Source organism: Gopherus evgoodei, chromosome 10 (genome assembly GCF_007399415.2).
Source record: "Gopherus evgoodei ecotype Sinaloan lineage chromosome 10, rGopEvg1_v1.p, whole genome shotgun sequence".
Taxonomy (NCBI): Eukaryota; Metazoa; Chordata; order Testudines; family Testudinidae; genus Gopherus; species Gopherus evgoodei.
This window is the reverse complement of record NC_044331.1, coordinates 9016485-9039204: the sequence shown is the minus strand read 5'-3', so window position 1 is coordinate 9039204 and position 22720 is coordinate 9016485. Positions and strand designations below refer to the sequence as shown.

The 22720-nt window shown below is 42.8% G+C and overlaps 1 protein-coding gene across 1 annotated transcript in view; it reads left to right on the top strand.

Annotated features, from left to right (window-relative positions):
• MEF2A (myocyte enhancer factor 2A) overlaps nucleotides 1-22720 on the top strand; it is a 170114-nt gene that overhangs the window by 55884 nt on the left and 91510 nt on the right. Inside the window, 1 exon segment of the mRNA XM_030576754.1 lies at nucleotides 6292-6496. Within this exon segment, the coding sequence (XP_030432614.1) occupies nucleotides 6443-6496 (54 nt within the window). The 5' untranslated portion in view covers nucleotides 6292-6442.

Genomic DNA, 22720 nt, shown 5'->3' with positions numbered 1-22720 from the left:
AAGATCATTTCCACATAAATGACAGTTTTTATGAACCTTGAGCTGTGCAAATCATCTGAAGTTGTCTTATTTGTTCTTTGTGTGTATTGTGGTACATTATAGTAAACTGGAATATTAGAGTTGTTCATTGACAAGTATAATCTGGAATCATGATGGTAAAGTACAAGTTCAGAGAAAACAGAAAGGAAGAAAAACAAGGACAATAATTTTAAAATAAGAATTTGGTTAAACTTGTCTAATTTTGACCTCGGTCTTGACAGCTTTGTTTAAATGGGCAGCAGTATGGGCACCAGTGTAGTTTGGTTTTGCTGAATCATTAAAGTCATTTTTCTTAATAGCACAGATTTCATTAGTTAGTGTTAAAGTGATACATTCCTCGAGCATTTAGAAAACAATTGCAAATTTAGTAGTTTACATGAATCTAAGTTAGTGAGAACATGTGATTGATAGATTTTTTTTTTATTTTTATTTTTTTGCCTACGGCACACTATATTTTAAGACTGCTTAACTACCAGTTGTGTTGGTCGTCAAATGAAGATAGCAGTGTTTTAAGATATCTGTGTTTTTAGTGTACATTGTTTTTAAAAATGTTAAATTAAAACAAGACAAGTAGAAAGCTAGGAGACTCAGAATTAAGATCAGTTTCATATGAGATCATACTCAAAAACTATTCTGATCTTAATTTTGTCCCATTAGAGTTGCAAACATAGTATTCTCTGGTTGAAGCAGAAAATACTGCAGTTTTTCTTCTTTGCTTACACTGACCATTTTATTTTATGGAATGCTTGATATTCATGTCAGTGTGAGATTTCATTTCTGTTGCCTTTCTACAGAGGTGAGGTAGTAGTAGTTGCTAGGGTGTGGTTCTATGACTAGTGGAAATGCAACCTTAACTTTGAAATTACTGGGGTTTTAATGTTAATTTCATTTTTACTCTGTTTGAAATATAATGTGCTCTCTGATCATGTATATGTGCAGTAGTGCTGGAACACTTTTAATAGTGGGGGTGCTGAAAGCCAGCCCTCTTACCCTGTTTGTCCCCTGCCCCAGCTGGGGCCAGGAGTAGGGCCGTGTCTCTGGAATGGAGGAGGGAGGGGCTAGGAGAGGGGTAGTGGGGCTGAGGCTGGGGGTACGTCTACACTACGGGATAATTCCGATTTTACATAAACTGGTTTTATAAAACAGATTGTATAAAGTTGAGTGCACGGGCCACACTAAGCATATTAATTTGGTGGTGTGCGTCCATGGTCCGAGGCTAGCGTCGATTTCCAGAGCGTTGCACTGTGGGTAGCTATTCCGTAGCTATCCCATAGTTCCCGCAATCTCCCCTGCCCCTTAGAATTCTGGGTTGAGAGCCCAGTGGCTGATGGGGCAAAAATCATTGTCGCGGGTGGTTTTGGGTAAATGTTGTCAGTCATTCCTTTCTCCGTGAAAGCAACGGCAGACAATCATTTTGCGCCCTTTTTCCGTGGATTGCCCTGGCAGATGCAATAGCACAGCAACCATGGAGCCCGTTCAGCTTTTTTCTTTTTACAGTCACCGTATGTGTACTGGATGCCGCGGATAGAGGCGATACTCCAGCGCTACCCAGTAGCATTCATTTGCTTTTGCATGATAGCAGAGATGGTTACCAGTCGTTCTGTACCATCTGCTGCCAGTGTAATTTGGCAATGAGATGACAGTTATCTGTCCTTCTGTGCTGTCTGCTGCTATCATGGGTGCCCCTGGCTGAGATTGGCCGGGGGCACAAAAGCAAAACTGGGAATGACTCCCCGAGTCAATTCCTCCTTTATGGTTTCTAAAAATAGAGTCGGTCCTGCCTAGAATTTGGGGCAAGTGTACTAGAGAAGCAGTTATCAGAGAGCACAGCTGCTCTGTGTCAGATCCCGCAGAAATGATGAGTTACATGCCATTCACGGGGGTTGCCCCTGCAACAACCCCACCTGTTGCTTCCCTCCTCCCGCAACCTTTCTGGGCTACCGTGGCAGTGTCCCCCCCATTTGTGTCATGAAGTTATAAAGAATGCAGGAATAAGAAACAGTGACGTGTTAGTGAGATACAGTGAGGGGGAGGCAGCCTCCCCGTGCCAAGACAGTCCAGACAGGACATTAAGCGGTGCGGGGGAGAGGAGCCCAGCATGCCGCTGCTATGATAGTCCAGGCGGGACAGAATCTTTTCTTTACATAGGAAAGGGAGGGGGCTGATGGAGCTCAGCCCCCAGTTGCTATGATGAAGATGGTTACCAGCCGTTCTGTACCATCTACTGGGAGTGACCAGGAATCATTCCTATTTTTACCCAGGCGCCCCTGAGGCCAGCCAGGGGTATTCAGCAGTTATCAAACATGTACTATCTACCACCAGGAAGGGGAGAGGAGCGGATACTGCCCTTCACTGCTGCAGCATCGCGTCTACCAGCAGCATTCAGTACACATAGGGTGACATTGAAAGAAGTCAAGAAACGATTTCTTTCCCTTTTCTTTCACGTCCGGGGGGCGGGGGGAAAGTAAATTGACTATCTAGTCCCTGAACCACGCCGGACAATGTGTTTGAGCCTATAGGCATTGGGAGCTCAGCCAAGAATACAAATACTTTTTGGAGACTGCTGGGGACTGTGGGATAGCTGGAGTCCTCAGTACCCCCTCCCGCCCTCCATGAGCATCCATTTGAGTCTCTGGCTTCCCGTTACGCTTGTCACAGAGCACTGTGTAGCCTGTAGATTTTTTTTTCAAACGCTTTGGCATTTCTGTAACGGAGTTCTGATAGAACAGATTTGTTTCCTCATACAGCAATCAGATCCAGTATCTCCCTGCTGGAGCTATTTTTGGATTTGGGGCTGCATCGCCACCCGTGCTGATCAGAGCTCCACGCTGGGCAAACAGGAAATGAAAATCAAAATTTCGCAGGGCTTTTCCTGTTTACCTGGCCACTGCATCCGAGTTCAGATTGCTGTCCAGAGCGGTCACAGTGGTGCACTGTGGGATACCGCCCGGAGGCCAATACCGTTGATTTGCGGCCACACTAACCCTAATCCGATATAGTAATACTGATTTTAGTGCTACACCTCTCGTTGGGGAGGAGTACAGAAAGGGATTTAAAGAGCCCTTTATATCGATATAAAGGGCCTCGTAGTGTGGACGGGTACAGCGTTAAATCAGTTTAACGCAGCTAAAATCGGTTTAAACGCGTAGTGTAGACCAGGCCTGCAGCTTGCTGCCGAGACCCTGCATAAAACCTTGGGGTGCTGCAGCACCTTCTGCACCCTTAATTCCCACGCTATGGATATGTGTCTGCTAACTTACCTTCAGTATTATTACTTGGCCCAAATTTTTGTTCATAGCATGGGAGGGAGAAGCTTTTCACGATACAGGAATATACCAAAGTGAATTTATGGTCACAACTGTGATTTTAGTGAGTTGTCTTCAGCAGCAGTTTCTTTGAAAGAAAATACTATTCTCTTACAGTGCAGTACAGAATATGTGGTGATGCAAATTTATAGATATTCCGCAGTTTGATTATTTGACATATAATTAACCCATAGCATACAGGGTGATTCTGTTTTATCCTCCTAAGCAATGGGCCTAACATAGTCTTTGTGCCTATTTGTGCTAATTATAAGTTGTCTTCCATGTCTTTTGAGCATTCAGTGATTCTCTAACAAGAAAGACGTCATTGATGTCAAATAAATATAAAATGACATCTTGTTTTCTTGTGATATTCTTCCATCCTCTTTTTAAGCTGTCAGTATCAGAATGTCATGATTCTATAGTCTGCACAGGGTGAATACATAGTGAAGTGCAGTCTGTGACTAATCACCTCTTTCTGTCACTACTTATTAACTGTGAGATGGTTTGTGGCATGGTTGCACCATTTTCTACACATGGCTAAAAGAATAAGATATTTGTGACAGTCCTCTTAAAATATATGTAGGGGTCAATTTCAAAAAGTATTCAGGATTGGAAGTTTGGAGACGGTTACAAACCCAATACTACGACTATTTTGACCCCTTTCTTTGTCATTTATATCAACTAATAGGTCTTCAGAATATGAGTTGTATCCAAGTTCAAGTTTTTTGTTCTGAATTACACAAGTTGGGTATTGGAGAGACAAGGTGGATGAGATAATATCTTTTATTGGATGACTTTCTGCTGGTGAAAGAGACTCAGAGCTCTTGTTTAGATCTGTGTAGCTTGAAAGCTTGTCTCTTTCACCAACAGAAGTTGGTCCAATAAAAGTTATTACCTCCTCCATCTTGTGTCTCTGATATCCTAGGGCCAACATGGTTACAAAGACACTGCATGCAACAAGTTAGGTAACACATTGAAGTACACAATTAATATTGGAGAAGTTAAATCTGTTTTCCACTGGTCTTCTGTTACTTTGTCTTATATTATCCTACAGTTTAGTTGATAATGGGAGGATTTGGGGAGAAGCATCGTCAAAAGTTGACAGTATTAATGCATGGTTTTCCAAGACTTAGGTAATTGTCTGTCTGTAATGCTTTGTTCCTTAAAAATAAATCATTTGTTCATGTGTGATAGTAAAATATTTAAGCATCTGACTTCGTCGCCCTTTCAGTTTGTGTGCATCCACTGCAAATCTTTTTAAACATGAGGATTTGTTGTTGGTAATTGGCTTGGTAGTAGATGTGTGAAAAGTTGCAAGTTACTGTAGTGAACATAACCTTGAGATTTTCTCACCTATTCATCAGCATCTCCATACTTGTGAAATAATACTTTGGGGAAATTGAATTGTAGTGGTGGATGAAGATATCAAAAATATGATTTGTTTTTATATGGCACTCAAATTTCAAAGGCATACAATAGCCTCTGTCCCGAAGAATTAACAATCTAAATAAAAATAAGTGGCTTTAGTCCTTAGCTATTTGTCTTTACTAGTTTAATATCAATCTTAGTCCTTCTATTTCAATTTTTATTTTTAAGCCTTTTTTTTCATTTTATATTGTTGTTACTGCATTTTATCTTTTTAATTTTTTTCTTTAGGTATATTCATCCTTGTAGTATCTGAATATTTTTAATCTATTACTCCAATTCTTACCTAATTGTTTTAATCTTTCCTTATGCTTATTAGCATATTTTGGCAAAATGATTTCTGCAACAGAGTACCTATTCTTAATCCTTCCCTAGCTGACCACCTTACCAGCAAGTTTGATATGATATTTCTTGCCTATGTATTTTGATTCTATAAATTATATTAGCTGTGGCTCAAATATAAGTTCTTTGAAATGCAGGGCCTGTGTTTATGTATGCTGAGGAACTCTAAATAATAATGTTGCAAGAGACATGATTTGAATTTTGAAATTAATTGAGGCTAAAAAGGTAACCTTAAATTTTGTTTCCAACAGTCAGAGCTTGAATAATGATGGAAAATTTATTTTTTCAGATTGACTGCTTGTTCAAAAGGTGAAATAACACCAAACAACCTTAGGCAAGACACCATGCCAGGGATCGGCAACCTTTGGCACGCAGTCTGCCAGAGTAAGAACCCAGGCGGGCCTGCCAGGTCCACGAGTTCGACCGATTTGCGGCTTGCATTGGCCGTGGTTTGCCGTTCTAGGCCAATGGGGGCTGCGGGAAGTGGCAGCCAGCACATACCTCAGCCCGCACCGCTTCCCGCAGGCCCCATTGGCCTGGAGCAGTGAACTGCAGCCAGTGGGAGTTGTCGTTGGCCGAACCTGTGGGCGTGACAGGTAAACAAACTGGCCCGGCCACCCAGGGTGCTTATCCTGGTGGGCTATGTGCCAGAGATTGCCGATCTCTGCACTATGCTTTATATAAACTTTACAAAGAACATAACTTAAAGGGTTGTCATGTGTCTGTGACCAAATATTTTAATAAGTTACCTTTTAAAAAAAATAGGTTAAATTTCCCAAAACCCTAGATGATGATTCTCAGAAGTTAATTTTTTGGGTGCCCCAGGTTTTGACTGCTCAACTGTAGACATCTTGAAAGAGACTTATTTTTTTCACACAGTGTTGAGCACCGTCTGAAAATCAGTCCTTTTTTAAACATGTCCCAGTGGAGGATCCAAAATCACTGATCACTTGACTCTTGGTCATAGGTTCTGTGAAACAGCTCAAATGCTTAATTTACAGTCATTGCTTGCTTTTGCTTGGTATGATAGTAATGGACAGGATGTCTGATTAGAGAGAGATGAGTTGGTCCATCTTTACAAGAATTGCTTTGAATGTGCAAACACAATTTTTGATGTGAAATTGTAACTTTGAAAATATTGAAGGCACAAAATTTATTTCAGTATTTCTTTTTATTTTAGGTTTTTGTAACAAGAAGCAGCAACCTTTTCATTGGGTGGAAGCCGAAACAGTGGAAAAGAACTGTGTACCATGTGTTAGTATATTGAAGAGTGAGAATTCTTGGATTAGTGTGGTTTTGGATTGTAAAAAGGGAAAAGAAAGAGAGTGAAAATGGGGAGGAAGAAAATACAAATCACAAGAATAATGGACGAACGGAACAGACAGGTGAGAAACCAAGCTTCCACATGAACAAGTTCATGATAAATTCTCTTAAAAATGGGAGTGGAAAAGTTGTACGTGGGTTTTCTGCCAAGTAACACAAGTCTCTTCTGGACCCTGGGCTTTATCTTTCTGTGTCTGTGGATAGCACACTGAAGGCATTACCAGAATAGAAATTTAATATTAATGTTTGACTTTAGATCAAGAATCTGCCACCTTTCAGAAGCTGTGTGCCGAATCTTCATTTATTCTCTCTAATTTAAGATTCGTGTGCCGGTAATACATGTTAACATTTTTAGAAGGTCTCTTTCTATAAGTCTATAATATATAACTAAACGACTGTTGTTTTTAAAGTAAATAAGGCTTCTAAAATGTTTAAGAAGCGTCATTTAAAATTAAGTTAAAATGCAGAGCCCCTCAGACTGGTGGCCAGGACCCAGGCAGCGTGAGTGCCACTGAAAATCAGCTCGGGTGCCGCCTTCAGCACCTGTGCCGTAGGTTGCCTACCCCTGCTTTAGATAATTGCAGTATTTATTTGGGAAGCAATACTTGTCAATTTATTTTACAATTGCTGTATAACTAATAGTCTTGCTAAAATGGTACACTGGGGCTTGCATGCTGATAGACTGGTTTGAAGATGTTTGGGAAAATCTTTTTTTTTTTTCCTTTATGCTACGGCTATTCGGTTGAAAGAGCAACCCTTGTAGTTAAATATCTTGTAGCTGCAGTTGTTTGTGTCTCCTTATTAAACTAATTCAGAAAGGATATGTTGAAACTATTTGCTGCTGCCTGTAGGTGAGACAAATGTATCAAATCATCAACTATGATTTTAGATATTGTGCTGATCCTTGCTTACATGCATATGATTGCAACTTGTGTCTCTGAAGTAAACAACTCCACAAGGGATAATTTCTTCGAAAATTGAAGGGTGAAAAAGGCATGACTACAAATAAAAGTATGTTGAACTGTGTGTTCTTTCACTCTGAGAATCATATAGTAAAAATAAATTAGTTACTTCTGTTCACACTTTTGTATAATAAAAGAACATGGAAGCATTCAGTGAAATTGAAAAAGGGCCAAATAGAAGACTGATAATAAGAATTCTTTTTCTACGCACAGTTAGCCTGTGGAATTCATTGCCACAGCATGTCATTGAGGAAAAGTAGGATTCAAAAGGTTAGTTATATGCCTGCAGGATTTCTGGCACCTCTTTTGAATACTGTTAGATGGATCATTGGTCTGAACCAGTATGGTAGACTTCTAGGTAGGCAGTAGGTTCTGAGCATGGGGAAAAGTGAGTAGGCCTTTTAGGCAACCCTTACATCTTGCCTGTATGAGAAACTTATACTGGTATAATGTAAATTGTGAATTTTAACTGCTGTAATTTTACAGGTATAACTCCCACCTGGACATTCTTAGTCTGGTATGAAAGGGATTTTTTCTGGTTAATTTTGTCACTTTCTGGAGGTACTTTAAGCTAAAGCCACAATTTATTTTGGAATAAGATTGTCCACACAGAGATTTTATACCAATATAACTATAATGATTTAACTATAATGGTAAAATTATACTGGTATAACGGAACAAAAATTCTCATGTAGATGAGCCCTAAGGTGAGATCCGGTTTCAACTCTAGTCCCCTCCTCACCCTGTCACTACCCTGGAGATCCTCAAGAAATTGCAGTTTCATAAATCAGCCTAACACTGCTACAGATACAACACTATAAAACTGAAGCATGAAAATTCTTGTTCTTGCTGTGATTGGTACAACTTGTTACAGAGTGTGTTCCAGTTAAACACTTCAGGTTAGGTTGTCTCTATTGTGATACTCCTACCACATGTGATACTTTCCCAAACCCAAATGGGGTTCTGTCTAATGGGTGGGTGGTAAGTGGGGAGAACACACACACTCATATTCACAGTTACACTGGAGTTGTTTTTAACTATTCTAATTTTGGGGGGTTCATCTAGGATTCTTGTAAACTTTTTTGGGTAGTCCTAGACGTAAACATTACAAATTACACTGACCATTAATTGCAAGGAAGGTACCATCTGAACTTGAACAAAAGCCAAAGGTTGTGTGTGTTTAGCTGCAATCACACAACTATTATATGTTTAGATGTAGATAAATCACTCAAGTACACGAATGACTTCTGGCTGTTCATTTTCATTTTGTTCATCTTGTTTGAAATCCTAGAGGAGTTCTAAGTTAATTTACGTCTCAGTTCTTGCTATCAACTTTGTGCCAACCAACCTTGCTTCTTGTGTAACCATGAATAAGCCATACTCTGTCCTAGTACTTTTCTAGATTCTTTACCTCAAAAGCAATGCAAGCTAAGATTTATTGTTACATAGGAGGCTCCTGCCTTCTTGTATTGCTTACATTCCAAACATTAGCCACTTGTATGTTTGCCTTTGTTGATGCTAAATATAGATGGCTAAGCTCTGACTCTCGGACTAATTTCTTGGCTGATCTTTTGGCTGGCCTCTTCGGTTGGCTCTAATGCTATTTGTTCTAGTGACTAGGAAAATCTCTTAGGCTTTGGTGCAAAGCTAGACTCTGACTTGATTTCTCCTTGTTCCACATGCTCCATGCTAAAGTAACTCTTGTAGTCAGGCAACTCAGTTCACCTACATCATATTCCAGCTCACACCAGTGTGCCATATGAAGCGTAGAATATATTGTATATATGAATTTGGGTTCTGAGTAAGCTATTTCTTCTAAATAATGAAGGAATCTAGGACTCATTTTAGTGTAACCTGAGAGCATAGTGCAGTAGTTAACTGCCATGTTGGTGTTCTTTCTCTGTCATAACTAGCTAGCAAATCACTCATGAACATGTGTATTAAATTCTGATGTGGCTGTTTAATGCATTTTCATTTAGAAACATGAGTAGAGCGTAATAGTGCTTTACTTACCCAGCCTGGTTTTATAACTTCACAGTGGGGCAAGTCCTTTGTCTCTTCAGAAGTGTTTCTTTTTATATAGGATTATAACTGAATTCAAAACAGAATCTACAAACTAACTATTACTCTGGGGCATTATAATTAACATGAGATGCTCATTGTAGTAATTAAGAACTCTTATCTGCTTACATGAGCTATAAGGCATATATATTCATGAAGCTGAAGAGAATCAAGTACAGTAAATTAGATATCAAACTGAACATTACTTTTGTTATCAAACCTTTTCATTAATCAATACCGGAATCACTTTGAAGAACCTGTTAACCTTCCTGTGTTAAGAAAGTAGAAACATGTTTTGTGGAATATTTATGGTTTGTAAACATCAGAAAAACAGATCACTTTTTTTAAAAGGACACTTAAAAGTAAGGAATTAGTATTCTGCCATTTCAGATTTGTTATTACAAGTTGAATCTTTATCTATTATTTATTATTTGCATGACAGTAGTATCTAGAGTGTTAGGCATTGTACCAACACATAGTAAGAGATGGTGTTTACCTTGAAGAGTTGATAATTTAAGTTGAGAAGGTAGTGGATGAGAAGATAAATGAAAGTGAAGTGACTTGCCCAAGGTCACATGTGGGAATTTATCTACTGAGCCACATAACTTCTCAAGGCAATGCAAATATTCCCAAACCCTGTTGAGCTTGCCTTCTGTCTGACAAAGAGTAACAGCAGAAAGATACACACGTGCTGTTTTTCTGGTAATCATCTTTGCAGTGTCAGAAGAGGAGGTACTGGAACAAATGATACTTAAAAAAAAAAAATAGTGTCACTGGGCCAGGAACTGTAAATTCCATAATTCTGAAAGAGCTTAATTATGAAGTAGTTGAACTTGTAAAAGTGTACAAACAGCTACTGTAAAAACAGCTACTGTATCTGAGAACTGGGAGGTAGCAAAAGTTATACCTTTATTGAAAAAGGCTGTAGGGCAGTGTTTCCCAAACTTGGAACACTGCTTGTGTAGGGAAAGCCCCTGGCTGGCCAGGCTGGTCCGGTTTACCTGCCGCGTCCGTAGGTTCGGCCAATTGCAGCTCCAATTGGCCGCAGTTTGCCGCTCCAGGCCAATGGTAGCCGCTGGAAGCGGCGGCCAGTACTTCCCTCAGCCTGTGCCGCTTCCAGCAGCCCCCATTGGCCTGGAGCGGTGAACCACAGCCAGTGGGAGCCGCGATTGGCCAGACCTGTGGATGGGGCAGGGAAACAAACTGGCCCGGCCCACTAGGGGCTTTCCCTATACAAGCAGTGTCCCAAGTTTGGGAAACACTGCTGTAGGGTAATCTGAAGAATTACAGACAAATAAGTCTTACATCTGTACCTGGTACATGGGTTGAAATGATTATTTAAAAATACAATAATAAAACAGTTGGAAAATCATGATGTGATAAGAGTCCAACCAGCATGGTTTTTGTAGAGAAATATCCTGTCTCATCTACTAGAAATCTTTGAACATGTCAATAAATTAGTGGATAGAGGAGAACCATCTGACATAATTCAATTAGACTTTAGAACTTGGGGGGAGCCTCTACTACAACATAGCCAGGTAAAACAGCTTCCTGTGTTATGCTGTATTTTACTAAGGCTTTTCATCAGTTGAGTTTTAAAATACAGGCAGTCCTCGACTTTCTGACGTTTGAGTTACGACAGAAGCACTTACGATGCTTCTACAATGATACCCTGATTCGACTTACGACTATAGGTTTCGCGTTTATGATGCTTGGTCCCGCAGTAGAGTAGATTGCAGCTCAGAGTTATGATGTTCCGATTTACGACGCAATTGTAAGGCACCAATTGTGTCATATGTCTGAGGGCTGCTTGTAACTCAATTGAGGTAACACGATTGAAAAGCTGACTGTTTTTGCATGTCAAGAGAGGGCCTGTGTGCATGGAAGAATCCCTGCCTCCCTCCCTTCAAGACTCTGCCATACCACTTTTGAGAAGTTGAATGTGGCATTCTCTACTCCCTCGCCTCTTCCTTCCGTATTCCAAGAACAGCTTTGTTCTGGCTGGAAGTGGAGGTGCTGGAATACCAGAAGACTGTTCTTGCAGTATTTTTTTCCCTGATCTAGAAGCAGGAAGCACTAGAGCTCTGTCTAAAACTTGTTCTGTTTTTTTTCAGGGCATTTTTTTTTATTTTCTCCCCCCCTCCCCCCCCAAGAAATCCTGGCTGGATAAGTAGGATTTCTTGGGAATACCATGAAACTGTCCAGTGCTTCAATAGGATTGATTTATGGGTGGTGCTCAGTATTGTATTTTTCTGTAGCTAGGCATAAATCTTGTAAAACAGATCTTAAAACTATTTTGTCCAGTTCTTCACACAGTATATCTTTCTGGATAAGTCTGATTTTACCCCACCCTGTTTGTTTATACTAAAGACTTCTCAAATAATTGTTCATCTAAATGTGTGTGATTTGGAAATACACATATGAATGTGTAAAAATTAAACATTGGATTAGTAGAATTAAGATCACATGCATTATATGTATCTTAATGTAGCTTTAAGTTTAATTTTCTTTTTATGCATTTTTAGATGGAATAAAACGTAACACCCTTTTAAAAGATTGCTGTTTTAGGTCTCAAAGTTAGAAAAGGAAAACTATCAGTTAAGGCTTCAGCAGCATTCTTTAAGCACTATATATATGTAAAACATTGAAAAAATATACTATTTATTGGAAGGCCCTACAATACTGAGTAACTTTTCAGGTGCATAATGCTGTATTCTTTAAACACAAACACCGACACAAACATATAGGCATAGACCAGGGGCTGGCAACGTTTCAGATGTAGTGTGTCAAGTCTTAATTTATTCACTCTAATTTAAGGTTTCACGTGCCAGTAATACGTTTTAAAGTTTTTAGAAGGTCTCTCTCTGCAAATCTATAAACTATTGTTGTATGTGAAGTAAACAAGTTTTTTAAAATGCTTCAGAAGCTTCATTTCAAATTAAATTAAAATGCAGATCTTATCAGTTTAATGCAGTGGTTCTTAACCTGGGGTGCACGCACCCCCTGGGGCAGGGCTGGTGCAAGGATATTTTGTGCCCTAGGCAAAACTTCCACCTTGTGCCCCCCCCTCCCCGCCCACCACACATCCGTTCATTGAGGGGCAAATCCCAGTGAGCCTTTGTAGACCTCAGGGGCTGCTCCCCACGCCAGGTTCCCCCTCCCCACCCCTGAACTCCCCTGAAGGGTGCACAGCCTCCCCGCGAGCCCTCCCCACCCCACCGGCTTGGGCCGCTGCAGCAGCTCAGCAGGGAGGAGCCGCCTTCCAGAGGCACTGGAGAGCCTGCTTGCGGCAGCAGCGAGCCCCAGCCATGGAGGAGCTGGCGCGGTGCAGAGGTGCAGCAGCCCTGCCAAGGCAGCAGTGCCGCTAGCAGGAAGCAGCCATGACCACCCCCCTCTCCTGCCCAGGCTGTGGCCCAGCACCCCCCCCGGGGGGCTCCTGCAGGCTGCAGTGGATGTATGTGGGTGCCAGCACCCATGCGCCCCCCAGCTACCCCTCGCCTAGGGTTACTATATTTCAAAAATCAAAAAGAGAGGAGAGCCCTGCCCTTGCCCTGTCTCTAGCCACTCCCTCCCACTTCCCACCCCGACTGCCCCCGTCAGAACCCCCAACGCCGCCCTGCTCCATGTCCCCTGACTGACCCCGCTCCTAACTGCCCCCAAGAACCACACCCCATACCTAAGCCTCCCTTCTCCTTGTTCCCTGACTGCCCCCTCCTGAGACCCCCCCCCAGGACCCTACCTGTCCCAAGACTGCCCCAAACCTTATCTACACCCCTGCCCCCAGACAAAGCCTCAGACTCTCCCACGTCCCATCCAGCCACTCCCCACCCCCTGACAGGAGCCCCAGAACTCCCAACCCATCCAATCCTCTCCCTGCTCCCCGACTGCCCTTCCCCCCCCCCGCCCCCCCAGGACTGCCCTTACCCATTCCCATGGCAGTCAGATGCTGGCTCCACGTGGAGGCAAAACTCCATATGGAGTGCTGAGGCAGCGGGAGGGGGGAGCTGTAGGAGTGGCAGCGGCGGCTCATACTTCGGGGAGCTGGGGAACGTGCCTGCCTGGGCTGTGGCCCGGTGCGCCCTCCCCCACTGTGGGGGGGAGCTCCTGCAGCGGATGCATGTGGGCGGCAGTCCCCGCTCATCCCCCGGTGCCCTGCTCGCCATGCTCGGGCACTGCAGCTCCCAGGAGTATGAGCCACTGCCCCTCCTGCAGCAGGCTCAGAGCCCCACGTCCTGGCGGTTCTCACTCTCGGGAGCTGAAGAACCTGAGTGCGGTGAGTGGGAAGCTGTGGGGGGGCGTGCCTGCCGCTGGTCTGGGGTCCTGGCCACCGGCCCTGCTCAGCCTCCTGCCGGCTGACTGAACAGAACCCCAAGTCAGCAGGATGCTGAGTGGGGCCGGTGGCTGGGACCCCGGTTGGCAGCTGCATACCAGGCAAAATCAGCTCGCGTGCCAAAGGTGGCACGCATGCCGTAGGTTGTTGACCCCTGGCATAGACATTAGCGAACTAAACATTTCTCCAATGTAAGCTTTCCACAGTGAGGCTGAATCTGATTAGAAAATACTTCTGGCTTCCTGGGCTTTTAAAATCCAAAGAAATTACCCCAAATATGTTAAGAACATTAAAGTGTTTTATACAGAAACAGATGTGTATATCAATATCTGGATACTAGGCAATTTTACGTGCAAAAACTGGGTGATTCTGTGTATAACTGGCTGTTTGCAAGTACTTGTTGAATGCAGGATTTGCCTATGAACAATGATTATATTTCTAGAACCTACTAAAATCTTGACCATGTAGCAATATTTGTTTGAATACACTAATTTTATTCTGATATTTTATCTTTATTTTCATGCATTTAAATAGAATATTTTGCCATTTTGTTGACATTGTTTTAAATGTGGTCTCTGTGTTCATATTAATATTGTAAGTCACCTTAAGACATTCTGTATTAAAAATAACTCTTAGTATCATCCTGCAATAGTGAAAATCTAGATGAAGTTTACTCACTATTGTGTTAAAGTAGTAATATTTTCATGAGCTCATTGGTTGTCATCTGTGTCTTACTAGGAACAATTGTCATCATTATGATAGAAAAAGTACAGTACACACAGCATTTTAAACCAAACAACATTTTTAATAGATTAAAAAACCTATTATGACAACCTTAATTTACAATAATCTTACTGTCTACAAAATGGAGCTGCACAACCCATAAAGCTGCTTGATTTTTATGCTAAGCCCCTCCATTAATATTTAATTAGTTTTGTATGACTCATATATTTGAAGAACTTGAACCAATTTTCAAGTTTTAGAAATATAATTTATCTAATAGTTTGTGAAATTTCATCATGATGCAATTTGAAACTAAGCTGAGCCTGGAAAAATCAGGGGTTGTAATGGGAAAAACAATTCAGTCTAAACTTATAGCAGTCCTGCTTGGTGCCTTATAATTATTCTCCTAATTGTAAATTATGTTATCTGGATCACATGAAATTTAGTGATCTAGGAAGAATGACTAGATCAGCGGTCGGCAACCTTTCAGAAGTGATCTGCCGAGTCTTCATTTATTCACTCTAATTTAAGGTTTCGCGTGCTGGTAATACATTTTAACTTTTTTAGAAGGTCTCTCTCTATAAGTCTATATTATATAACTAAACTATTGTAGGTAAAGTAAACAAGGTTTTCAAAATGTTTAAGAAGCATCATTTAAAATTAAATTATAGTGCTGATCTTACACCGCCAGCCTGCTCAGCTCACTGCCAGCCTGGGGTTCTGTTCACCTAGGCCAGCAGCGGGCTGAGCAGGGCCTGTGGCCGGGACCCCAAACCTGGGTGGAGGAGGTTCAAGGGTCAGGGCAGAGGGCTAGGATGTGTGGGGGGTGTAGGGCAGAAGGCTGGGTGTGTGTGTGGGGGGATCAAAGGTCAGGGAAGAGGGCTGGGTGTGTGGGAGGGTGTAGGGCAGAAGACTGTGTGGGGGGGGGTTCAGGGCAGAGGGATGGGGCTGTGGGGGTGCTGGGCGGAGGGCTGGGTGTGTCGGGGGGGTTCAGGGCAGAGGGATGGGGCTGTGGAGATGCAGGGCAGAAGGCTGGGTGTGTGAGGGGGTTCAAGGGTCAGGGCATAAAGCTGAGTGTGTGTGGGGGTCAGGGCTGGGGGGTGTGGGAGGTGCAGGGCAGAAGGCTGGGTGTGGGGGGGTTCAAAGGTCAGGGCAGAGGGCTGGGAGTATGGGAGCTGCAGGGCGGAATGCTGAATGTGGGGGGGGGTCAGGGCAGAGGGCTGGGGTTGTGCAGGGCAGAAGGCTGAGTGTGTGTGGTGGTCAGGGCAGACGGCTGGAGGTTGTAGGGGGTGTAGGATAGAGGGCTGAGTGTGTGTGGTGGTCAGGGCAGAGGGCAGAAGGCTGTGTGTGTGTTGGGGGGGGTTCAGAGCAGAGGGCTGGGGGTGTGCAGGGTAGAAGGCTGAGTGTGTGGAGGGGGGTCAGGTAGAGGGCTGGAGGGTGTGGGGGGATGCAGGGCAAAAGGCTGAGGTGTGGGGGTCAGGGCAAAGGGCTGGGGTGCTTGGCTCGTGTGGGTGCTCCCAGCCCCCTGCCCTGAGCAGCTCATGGCAGGGGGCTGGAAGGGATGTGCTCTGTTCCACCCCCTTCCCCAAGGCTCCATCCCTACCTCTCTCTGCCTCTGTCATAACTTATTTCAGGCTCTGACTGAGCCTCGTCAATATGATTGTCTGTTGCTTCTGCCAGTTCTGGCTTGCTGGCGCCTTCTGGCGGTAAGGTTGAAGATGTGGTTGCGATTGCTGGCGCTGGTGCTGGTTTTGGGGGCTGTTCCAGGTCCGGGCCTGGGACTGGAGGTGCTGTGGCTGTTTCCGTTGTTGGCAGGGAATCCAGGTCCACTACCTCTGTCTGGGTCTCTGTTAGCACAGACGGGTTTCCTGTGGATGGCTCAGAAACAGGAATGGGTCGGGAAGCTTGCCTGGTTTGGCTACGTGTAACCATTCCCACTCTCTTGGGCCGCTTCACCTTGTTGGCCAAATCTTCCCCCAGTAGCATCGGGATGGAATAATTGTCATAGACTGCAAAAGTCCACATTCCTGACCAGCCTTTGGACTGGACAGGTAGTTCAGCTGTAGGCAAGTCTACAGCTTGTGACATGAAGGGGTAAGTTGTCACTTGGGCCTTTGGGTCGACGAAGGATTGGTGGATAGCTGATACTTGTGCCCCCGTGTCTCTCCACGTAGTAACCTTCTTTCCGCCCACTGTCAAATTTTCCCTTCACTCCAAGGGTATTTGAGAGGCATCTGGGCCTGGGGATCTTTTGGGTGATGGTGGTGTAATGACTTGCACCCGGTTGGGGTTCCTTGGGCAGTTGGCCTTTATATGTCCCAGTTCATTACACTTAAAGCATCTTCCAGCTGACTGGTCACTGGGTCGAGGTGAGTTACTGGAGACTAGTGAGGTGGAAGAATAGTGTGTCTGTGGCTTTCCTTGGGTTGTAGGTGGGGTCTTGGGTTGCCCTCGGTTGTAGGGTTTATTGTCGGCGTGCCCTCTGGGGTATTCGTTCCCCTTGACAGTAGCTTTCTTGCTTTCTGCCACTTCCATCCATTTGGCTCCAATCTCCCCCACCTCGGTGAGATTTTTGGGTTTTCCATCTTGTATGTACCGTGTTATGTCCTCATGAACCCCATCCAAGAACTGCTCCATTTGTATGAGGAGGTGCAGTTCGTCCAAGGATTTAACATTGTTTCCTGATATCCAGGCCTCATAATTTTTCCCAACGTAGTAGGCGTGTCTGGGAAATGACACACTTGGTTTCCACTTTTGGGTTCTGAAATGCCGACGGGCATGATCCGGGGTTATCCCCATTCTGAATCTGGCCTTGATTTGAAACAGTTTATAATTGTTCATTCTGTCCTTTGGCATTTCAGCCGCCACCTCTGCTAAGGGTCCACTGAGCTATGACCTCAGCTCTACCATGTACTGGTCTTCAGGGATGCTGTATCCAAGACAGGCCCTTTCAAAATTTTCCAAGAAGGCCTCAGTGTCATCACCTGCCTTGTAGGTGGGAAATTTCCTGTAATGTGGAACGATCATTGGCGCAGGGTTGTTAGGACTGGCTGGAGCATCCTGCCTGGCCCACGCCAAGTCCATTTCATGCTTTCTCTCTTTTTCCCTCTCTTCACTCTGTTTTTGTTGTTTTTCCAGTTCTCGTTGGTGGGCTGCATCTTTGGCTTCTTGTTCTCTTTTATGGGCTGCCAGTTTGATGTTTTCTTCCCTTTCTTTCAGCTCCACCTCTTTTTCTCTTTTTTCCATTTGTCGCCTGTGGTCTGCTTCTTTGATTTATTCCTCTGCCTCCCTTTTTGCCTTGGAAGTCATGGTTCCTGTTTTCTTGTGTTGGGGTGCCCTCCGGTGTTTATTGTCTGAACTGCTGGCTCTGTTGTCTCCTGGGGTTTGCCTAGCAACAGTGCCTTTTTTTTTTCTAGCTAATCTTTTGAATGTAAAGTAAACCAGAAAAACCACTTTATTTGCATGTGTGTTGTGCTGGGTACTTGACTCTCAATGAGAGTGCTATAGTTTAACAAAAGACCCTCTGTCAACCTTAATAGTTCCTTGCTTAATATGCAAGCCAAACTGCAACCAGAGAACAGAAAAAAAAAATCTCTCTGGCTCTGTTTAAAACCACCCTTTCTCTCTGCATAAAAGCCCTAGCAGAGAAAAAGAAAATAATATTTCTACTGGCTTCTGGATCTTATCTTTCCCACCACTGCCACTCATGTCATAACTTTCCTACTCAGATCTGAACTTTAGAGTTCAGAACGTGAGAAGCTAGCATGAAACCTCCAAACTTAATTACCAGCTTGGATCTGATATCGCTGCCACCAGCCAGAAAAATTCCAGTGTCTGGCTCACTCTGGTCTCCCCAAAACCTTCCCTGGGGAACCCCCAAGACTCAGATGCCCTGAGTCTCACCACAAAGGGAAATAACCCACTTCCCTTCTCCCTCTTCCCCTCCAGATGTTCCCTCCCTGGGTTCCTGGAGAGAGATACAGATTCAAGCTCTGTGAATCTAAACAAAGGGATTCCACCCTCTTTACCTCCTCTCAGATTTTCCCACCCTGGGTACTCTGGGAGATTCCCTGCTTCAAGTCCTTGAAACACAAGTACCAAGAGATCTAATCTCTCTCCCCCCTCACCCAGAGGGTATGCAAAGTCAGGCTTAGTAAATTTAACACAAAGAGATTTTCCCCCTCCCTTCGTTTCTTAGCCTTAACCAGTGAAAAACACTCAAACAGGTCTTAAAAAAAAAAAGCTTTATATAAAAAGAAAGAAGAAGGACATAAAATGGTCTCTGTATAAAGGTGACAATATACAGGGTCAATTGCTTAAAAGAAAAAATGAATAAACAGCCTTATCCAAACAGAATACAATTTAATACCTTCCAGCAACTACACACATGTAAATACAAAAAGAAAATATAAACCTGTTGTCTTACTATCCTTGTACTTACAACTTGGAAACAGAAGATTAGAAAGCCTGGAGATAGAAAGATCACTCTCAGAGCCGAGAGGGTCACCGAACCAAGACAAAGAACTCACACCCAAAACTTCCCTCCACCCAGATTTGAAAAAGTCTTGTTTCCTGATTGGTCCTCTGGTCAGGTGTTTGGTTCCCTTTGTTAACCCTTTACAGGTAAAAGAACATTAACCCTTAGCTATCTGTTTATGACAGCCTCCTCTGCGGAGCTGCCTGCATGCTGCCGCTCTTCCCCCTCCCACTCGCAAGGGCCATCAACTGATTGGCGCAGGAGAGGGGAGGGGGCAGAGAAGCACCATGTTGGAAGAAGACGCGGGGGAGGGGGAAACTTGGCTGCTGCAGAACCAAGCTTTTGCCTCCTGCCCCCGCAGGGGAGACAGGTGGGCGGGGGCGCTGAATGGGGCTGGGGCCGGAACCGCGGCAGGCGGCTGGGTGCCGCTCAAAATCGGCTCTCATGCCATAGGTTTCCAACCCCTGGACTAGATCATAACTTCTGATTGATGCTTACCTAATTTGCAGGCTGTTACTGTTTTGCAAGGTGTATTTTGCACAACCTTTTTAAAAAAACAAAAACCAATATCCAAATGCATCAAAAACTTCATTTTGGGAAGAGGGGAGTAAAAACAAGGTATTATTCGGTACAATACATTTGAGTGTTAAAATTGATCTCTATTTAAAATAGTGAAAATTGTGTACTAACATAAGTAGTTTCCTATAATTTTGTTGTTCTAAAGCTTTCCAAAAGTAATTCTTATACAAAATCATTCAGAAGCATGTGTTGTAGTCTCTACCCTTTCCTTCCTTTCATTTTGTTTCACTTTCTGTTGTGTATCTATTTCTTTCCACCTCCCTTGTTCATTTCTTTCTATTGTTTCATTTTTAAGAATTAAGTAGCTGTTCTGAGGTTCCAAATCAGGCTGGGTGCATTATTATATCTATACAAGGAGATGCAATACTATTTTTGTATATATTCCTTTAATCTAATGATAGCCAAACATTTTCAAACATTTAAACTTCAATATTACCCTTGCCTACTGGGGCTGAGAGTTGCACCCATTTTTCAGATGAGGAAAACTGGGGAACAAGGTCAATTCATTGGAGAAGCAAAAACTGAGTTCCAGGGAAATCAGACCCAAAAACTCGTATTCTAATCACTAGGCACACTGCAGTGAAATGGAAGGAAGACTCTAGTTGGTTAGAACTCTTATCTCACAGACAATACTTTAGTAGTCTTAACAAATGGCAGGCTACTACATCTTTCTTTTAGGAGAGGCGTGCAGGTACAATGAGTAATAATTCCAGCTTTTATCCAGGGCTTTGGAGTGGAGCCCGGAGCTGGAGCGTGGAGCAGCTCCAGAGCAGTGGAGCTGCAGGTTTTTGCCTGGTGCTGGAGTGGAGCTGGAGCACAGCTCCAAAGCCCTGCTTTTGTCATAGTCTGTTTGAATAAATAAATCAGCCACAGTAAGTCCATTGACTTGTATATTCCATTTCACGTAGCTTGCTAACATCTGCAACTACAATAAGAATAGCTTTCCAAAATTCATAAGCTCTCTGCAGAGACTTTATTTGACATATGTTGCAATGGATTTTCAGATGGACATGAAAACTTTATTTTATAGCTTTATAGGAAACTGCAGACACTGGGTTATGTTGCCAACAGCCATTTTAATGAAGAAGTATATATATATTGTTTTAATAAAATGGCTATTGGCAGTGTTCTGTGTAGATCTGATGCCTGTCTGTTTCGTTTAATGTTACCTCCCACCAGGAGATATCAAGAGTACAGAATGTATTTTGCAGTGTAGTTGGCAGCAAAGAGGCAGCACTAACAGAGCTTTACTTATGGAAAAATATCTTGATGTAAAGGGTGTGTTGTTACAATTTCTTCACTCAGCTTCCACAGAAAACTCAAATTTGTCACTCCAAATAATTTCTTTTACACAGGCTTGCTCAGTATGAAATGTAGATACCAATAATTTAAAAACAAACCAATCCTAGGAGCCAAAGAAAACATGTTTTAGCATTGGCTCATAAAAATATTTTTATTCTGACAGCTGTTAAACTTAAGGTGTAGTGGCTTATGAATTTGTAAAATGGCAATGCCAGTGCAACTCCATAATTAAAGTTGAGTTGAGTTTTTTACTTAAAGCGAGGATTGAAACTGTTGCTATGTATGAAATGTACAGCACATTGTCCTCCTCAAAATACTTACTCTGAGTGTAGAATGAATTTCTTGAGGATTTAAAAGTAAATTTGTTGGTTTGTTAAAATTAACTAAAAAATGGGTTCTTTAAGATATGTAGTTACTTAGTGTCAGACTTGTTTTTATCCCCCGAGATTGTAAAACAAACTGTTCAAATTTCCCTTTTACAGTTAACTCTCTGAAGTCTTGTGCCTAGGCTACATTTTTAAAATGTTTAGTTGGAATTAATGGTAATTGTCCCCCATTATTCGTAACTGAAAGTTTCTCCTTCAGCAAATGCTGCAGAATAGTATTCTACCTCCTGAGAATTCCATGGACTCTTTCAAAATGCTGCCATCTCCTATTGTTCACAGTGTGACTGAGGCCAGATTCCCCTTGGTTAAAATGACTGATGTAATTCACCTCTTCCTAGTGTTCCTCTCTGCCTCCAGACAGTACATGGGGTCACAGTTTTCCTTTGAAGAAAGGTTGGCTTCACTTTCATTCAGAAATATGGGAGATAGTGGCCATTTTGAAAGCAGCTTTTGTCATGATTTTCTCTGAAGGAGAGGAGGTAAGAGAGGAGTCAGAGGTTTGCTAAATGGGAAGGAAGTAAATGGAAAGATAGGAAGTGGAGACAGTGAAGGTGAGGAGGGAAGTTGTCAGGGTTCCTTCCTCACTCTGAACGTTAGGTACAGATGTGGGGACCTGCATGAAGGCTCCCTAAGCTTATTTCTACCAGTTTAGGTTAAAACCTGGTACGCTGCCACCACCAAGTGATTTAATAAGAAACAGGGAAAGGACCACTTGGAGTTCCTCTTCCCACAAAACATCCCCCCAAGCCCTTACTCCCCCTTTCCTGAGGAGGCTTGAGAATAATATCCTAACCAGTTGGTTACAAAGTGATCAGAGACCCAAACCCCTGGGTCTGTGGACAATGGAAAAATGAGTAGGTTCTTAAAAGAAGGATTTTATTAAAAAGAAAATGTAAAAATCATCTCTGTAACTTCCTATTATACCACAGCTTCTCAACAGAGACTGGGCAAAGAGGGGGAAATGAGGGGAGAGGGAATGCCTGGGAACATATGGGTTATAGGATGGAGAAGTGTACAAGGAAGCATGGAGTATAAAAAAGATGGATTCTGGGGTGTTTTCAGAGGAATGCAGGAAGATACAAGAGGCAGTGTGAATTGGGAGGACATGGGGGAGGGGAAAATTGTTCCATACAGTCTGACAGCTTTGAAGAAGCAAAGTCGCTATGAAAGCAGCTTAACTGGACACTAAGCTCTGTATGTGTTGTGCTGCTCCAGAGTGGCATAAAGCAGCCAGAGCATACAAAGGAATTTGGCTATAAAAATTCCAGTAAAAATGATTTAAAGTTCATACTTCATAACTTCATATAATTGGAAACATATGATAATATCTTCATGATTTTTTAGTGTTCGTTTATGAAATGCTATCTCAGAGAAAAATTTACAGTCACGCCATATTTTGATGCAGTTAAATTGAAAGTATATAATGGTAGTATGGGATAAAATGCTAAGGGTAAATTGTAGTTATT